Source organism: Benincasa hispida, chromosome 8 (genome assembly GCF_027475165.1).
Source record: "Benincasa hispida cultivar pf3 chromosome 8, pf3_genome.v1.1, whole genome shotgun sequence".
In the NCBI taxonomy this organism is placed as follows: domain Eukaryota; kingdom Viridiplantae; phylum Streptophyta; class Magnoliopsida; order Cucurbitales; family Cucurbitaceae; genus Benincasa; species Benincasa hispida.
The window spans coordinates 25,893,215-25,898,937 of NC_143485.1; the positions used below are offsets into that span (position 1 = coordinate 25,893,215).

The 5,723-nt window shown below is 30.5% G+C and overlaps 1 protein-coding gene across 1 annotated transcript; it reads right to left on the reverse strand.

Annotated features, from left to right (window-relative positions):
* Positions 1–2,367: 2,367 nt before the first annotated feature.
* Positions 2,368–4,682, reverse strand: LOC120083644 (PLASMODESMATA CALLOSE-BINDING PROTEIN 5-like). The gene is made up of 3 exons (XM_039039478.2): positions 4,456–4,682; positions 3,223–3,477; positions 2,368–2,650 (listed from the first exon to the last, which is right to left on the reverse strand). Exons 1-3 carry the CDS (start codon positions 4,529–4,531, stop codon positions 2,616–2,618), a joined length of 366 nt encoding a protein of 121 aa, XP_038895406.1. The 5' UTR covers positions 4,532–4,682; the 3' UTR covers positions 2,368–2,615.
* Between the last annotated feature and the right edge of the window lie 1,041 nt (positions 4,683–5,723).

A 5,723-nucleotide genomic window follows, 5' to 3' on the forward strand; every position in this document is an offset into this window, starting at 1 on the left:
AAAAAAAATATCTGCACGTGATTTGACCTAGTGTTGCAAGGCTAGTTTTATTAATAGAAAACTTTTCCTTCACGTCAATCATCAATCACTCAAGCCTTAGCATCATTTCCTCATTTTTTTTTGTTCTTTTCTATATTTAGTTTATTTCATGTTGTGGAGGTTGATCCTCAAATTAGAAGCTTGATCTCGATGTTTAGTGGCTAAAATAAGTACTTTCTAGCCTAGATGGAGGAAGAAACTCATTATATTATGTTGTGAGGACTTATATATCTGATATATCATCTTATGAATGCTTATAGTTCTTTAATGTATTTAAATTTCTATGTCTTGGATTATGTTGGGATTGGTCACCCTTGCATGCTTTCGTTGCTTTGCTAGTAAATGACTTACAATTCATGACATTTAGTTGTGTGTGTTAATTCTTTGTGGCACAAAGCAAAGCATGCTTGTGTGTAAATTGATAGATTATTTATGATGGTTGTTTTACAACATTGCATGATTGATTAGTTCAAGAATAAAATTGGCTAAACTATTTAAGTACTACTTAGTAACTAATTGTATTAGCTTCCCCTTAATCATAATGTAAGTGTGAGATGTTCATGGAACACATTTGTACCCAGTTCATGAAGCACTTATTTTAATTAGGTATCTTGACTAATGTCCTAGGGCACTTGCCACGGCACTATCAGGCAAGTTCGCTATTAGACCTTTGATATTGACTATATATATTTGTTTAAGACTCTTGACATTTGCTTCTTACGTAGTTTATAAGTTGTCTCAGAGGTTGTGACTTAAGATTCTAACTCTGTAGAATATTTCTTTCCTTATTTAAATTATTCTATAATTGTTTTTCTACGAGATGTTTTCTTTTTTGGTGAATTGCCAATTTTCTGTGGGGATATTTCCATCTTTCCGTTGTGTTAGTTAAGCCCAAGAAGTTCTATTGCTAGGGTTATCACTTGTATTATTTGATGAGAACATTATTTGAGTTTGATAGAATGCATTCTGCTTTGTGCTAAATTGAAGGAGAAAGATTTGTTCTTTGCTTGTGATGGTGTATTCTTCACATCGTTCTTACAATGAACGTTTCCATATTACGAAGGTTTATTCGGTCTTAGAGAAAGCCTAAGAAAAAGCTGATCGAGAAGGATTTCTCAATCTTAGGGGGATCCTAAGATGTTATTCATCAAGAAGGGAGTTCTCAAGACTTAGAGGGAACCTAAGTTCTCAGGTCAAGGGTGTTCATAAGGAGGAGAGATTTCTTCAAGTGAGAGGGAGTGCCACACACTTAAGGGGAGCCTAAGTGTTACATTACTAATATTCACATACTTAGGGGGAGCCTAAATTTGAGTAAGAGGGAGTCTCACATCTAGTGGGAGCCTAGGTGATTAGCTAAGTTGGACTCTACGTGTGCCATTCTAATCTTCACTATTTATAGATAAGTACAATGTTCTAATCACTTGACTTTTATATATTAGTTGGCTATCTTTTTCTGGGCACACTACCACCCTAGACGTAGATGGTTCATCACCGAATTGGGTTACTAATTCCTGTGCATTTATTCTTGATTTACTCCTTGTTATTTTTTGTTGTTGTCTTTGACTTTGCTAGACGTCTTTTGTGACATCAGTGTCTTGTGTGAGGAATCACATTCTAAAATTTCATTCCCTAAGCACTTGCATGATGAGATGATTACTTTTAGTGTTCAATGAACAACTAAATAAATGAGTGGATCCAAATACCTAAGCTAGACTTTTCTTATTCATATATCCCCGTTTCAATTCTTGCCTTTACTTTACCTATTTTTGCTTTTCATGAAATTTACATACTTTACCTATTTTTGCTTTTCATGAAATTTACATTCATCTTGCAAATAAACAAACAACTCCCTGGTCAAGATAAACATAGTGCTTCCTATGAATCCATCCGATCAACTAATACTATATGGTTTTGATTTGGTTAAGAGATTATAAATTTATTTGGTGGTTGGAAAAGACTTGATACCCTATTCCTCCTTCATTGGTGCAATGTTATCAAGGAATAGTAATCAAAATCATAGTTATATTGGGGTGTAATCTTTGATACGTACTAGATTGGTTAATCAAAATTTGTGGGGCTCCTAGTTTACACTAATTGGAGATACCGATAAACAACTTCAATGACAATGCATGATGTGGGTCCACTAATCTTTTATTATCAATCCCTCATTACAATGGAAGAGAGGTAAATGAGGCCTAAGTCCTTAAGATGTACAAAATTATTCATTGAGAGAAAAAAAGCTATATTATTCCTTTTTTAAAAAAGAACTTATATTGGACTATTTTCATTGTTCTCTTAATTTGTCTACCATTGAAGTTTATAGTATGATTTTTGTAAATGACAGTCTCTCAAACTCAACTTTGATTGATTTTATCATAAAATAGAAAAACCAACTTCAATAGTTCATTGATGAATAACCTTAGATTCTAAAAGATTTTGGAGCCTACCTTAAAAATTGAAAATGGAAAAATGCTTTCATAACCAAGTACAAGATCAATAATGGAATTGCAAAAAGTTTGGGGAGCTCAAATTATAATCAGGAAGCATCTTTGATAATCAATTACACATCTTCTTCTTCAAGGAACAAACTCAAACTTGCATGAACCATGACCTGCCAAGAAAAGGGAATATTTATTAAATATTTTAGCGAAAAAGTATAATAAAGGGATCTATTTGATACCTTTTGATTTTTTGTTTTTGAAAATTGTACTTATTTTCTCACTATTTCTTCATCATCGTATATTTCTCATTCTCAACCAAACATTTGAATTCTTAATCGAATTCTAAATACGAAAAGTAAGTACTTTTTTTAATTAGTTTTCAAAATTTGGTATGAATTTTGAAAATACTCCTTTAAAGTAAACTAACACTACACGAAAGAAAAACCAATAAATGAAAATAGTGTTTAAAGTTTAATTTTCAAAAACCCAATAATTATCGCATCAGACCTAAACAACTTCATTAATAAAAGAAGTGTGACAAATTACTAAAATTTGATCCAAGAAAAAATTACGAGAGGAAAGACTATATAACGCTCATAGTTAAATATGGTTATCAAATAAGATTTCAATGTGTACAATAAAATTAAACTTTATGAACGAAGATATCACTAAATGAAGATGGTTATCAAACGGGAGGCATCGAGAGAAGAGATCGGATTAGGGTTACGTAGTTGTTACTTACTAGGATCAAGAGCAGTGACCATGGCAGCTGAATTGAAGTAGCAAGTGGCTCCCTTGTGCTTGAACTTTTGGTAGTAACTGTTGAAGGCATATGAAGCATGATCTCTAACAGTGTTTGGGTAGAAACAAGGTTGCTTCATTTGAATATTCCTACAATCAGCTCCTCCTTTTCCACAAGCCCAATCAAGAGCTCTTTGCAACTCATCATCTGGAACTTGCTCATCAGCTATGCACCACTCTTGATCAAATTGAGCCTCTAGACACCCAAATCCCCAATCCCCAATCATTATCGTTACTAATTGATCATTGTCGTAACTTATAAATTTGTGCAAAGGATGTCACTATTCGATAACGTTTCGTTATGTTTCTTTGTTGATCGATCATTTTTTAAATAGAACTTTCTTCTTTTCATAATATAGTTTATTGTCGTACTCTAATTTTCATTTCATTGCATCAATCTTTTAAGTGCATCCCGCTACTTTTTTTAGACACTACAAAAACTCCATTTTAAACAAGTTTGATAGAAACTCCAAGTAATGTATGCAACCAATGTTGTTTTTTTCTTTTAAAGGAATAAATAAAAATAAGACCTTATTTATTCATAGCTTGATTTTTCCTTTTTTTCTTAAAAAAAGTTCAGTGTGTAAGCTTCTTTAATTTTTTATTGACTTTTTACTAATGCTTTAGAGAAAACTAAGTCAAATTTTATAAACTAAAAGAAATAGTTTTTGTTGAATCTGACAAATAATTCAAGTTTTTTCTCGATAAATGTGAGAGTACGAAGATTTAAATAAACAAGTTTTTAAAAACAAGAAATAAGAGATGATCACTAAATCCATAGCTAAAATGTCCAATCTTTTGGAGGGATTAAAGAAAGAGAAGATCGGAAAGAAGTATTAGACACATTCTTGACGTTTTCTTTTGTTGGGAATACGATCAAAAGTCTTATATTAGCTAGATAAGGGGATGATCATGGATTTATAAGGGCAATTATCTCTAATGGTTCGACGATTTTTGGGTGTGAAACAAAAAGTCAGTGAAGATTTAAACCCAAAGTAAAAAATATCATACTATCTTTGTAATATCAGGAAGTCTCTTATTCCGAACATCTTTAAAACTAAAAAAAATAGATGGAAATAAGAACTCAAATAGATACTCAAACTATCGTTATCAAACATAGTTTTGTTCACATGAAACAGAAAACAAAAGGGACATCAAACAAATGATTAATTACCTGATCTTGTTGGAGTTATGATAAAAACTAACAGCAAAGAGAACTGGAGAATGATGAACCAAGTAGAGGAAGACATTTGTTTCTTCACAACAAACAGTGGCTTTCAGTGTTTTTCCTTGTAAATCTGAGTGGCCAAATTTCAACACAGCTTTAATTTAACGGCTGGATTTTCACAGCCTTCGAGAAAGTTAAGATTCTTCTTCGTCGACAAAACAACTAATTCCTTCAATCTTACGTTAAAAAACATAGCTTTCTTTTTAGATACTTGGTAGTGGGCGTATTGAATACTCTTGCTAACAAGTGCATTACTTTAATATTAATTATCACATCTTTTTAAAAATGCAAGATCCAATAACGGTCCAAATCTCATTTATAAATGGTTAATATAATTTATCTTATTGTTTTTTTCAGAAAAATTTTCTTATTTCAAATTGATTCCTACTTATCCTTACCATTAATTAACTGAATTATGATCTCCATATGTTACATGCATTTTTTTCCAACGTAGTACAACCAAAATATCCATCGGTTCAAATCTTCTAACCTTACATGTTGAATCCAAAACATATAATTAGGATTTCTTTTTTTTTTTTTTAAAAAAAAAAGAAAATTGTCAACCATTCCTTTATTTTAAAGGAAAATTATTTTAAATAACAAAAATGCTAAAAATATTTACAAATATAGCAAAATATCATCGTCTATCTATGATAGACCACGATAGACTACTAGACATAGATAGTAGTTATGATCTATCGTAAATAGATCGTGAAATTTTGTAAATTTTATAAATATTTTGATCATTTTCCTATATCTGAAAACAATCATATTTTAAAACACTATAATCTTGAAAAAAAAAAAAAAAGAGAAGGAAAGAGAGATATTCAAATCACCCCTAAAATTATTGGTTTTTTTTTTTTTTTTTTTTTTTTTTTTTTTTTTTTTTTTTTTTTTTTTTTTTTACATAGTTGAGAAAAAAAGAAGACAAATTGAACATCATATTTAACATTTTAGTTAGATAATTAGAAGACATTTTCGTTGAGAATATAACATAATAATGAATGTTAGGATAAAGATTCAAATATTTGATTTAGAAAAAAATTTATGATACTTTAACTATTGAGCTGCTATGTTTAAGCTAGTTAGAGCAATTAAAAAGTGGGTTATTCTTAAATATAGATTAGGGTCTTAATACTTTTTTTTAACAATAGCCACATGCTTAACACTTTAGGTGGCTTTAATTTTGAGTTGAATGAAATAGTTATGGGAAG

Bases quoted from the DNA above. Each gene is read 5' to 3' on its own strand.
- LOC120083644 (XM_039039478.2), bottom strand. From the start codon at position 4,531: ATGTCTTCCTCTACTTGGTTCATCATTCTCCAGTTCTCTTTGCTGTTA. The intron at 3,478-4,455 runs GTAATTAATCAT...TTGGGTGTCTAG, and splicing joins CATAACTCCAACAAGATCAG to AGGCTCAATTTGATCAAGAG. The intron at 2,651-3,222 runs GTAAGTAACAAC...TTTTCTTGGCAG, and splicing joins GGTCACTGCTCTTGATCCTA to GTCATGGTTCATGCAAGTTT.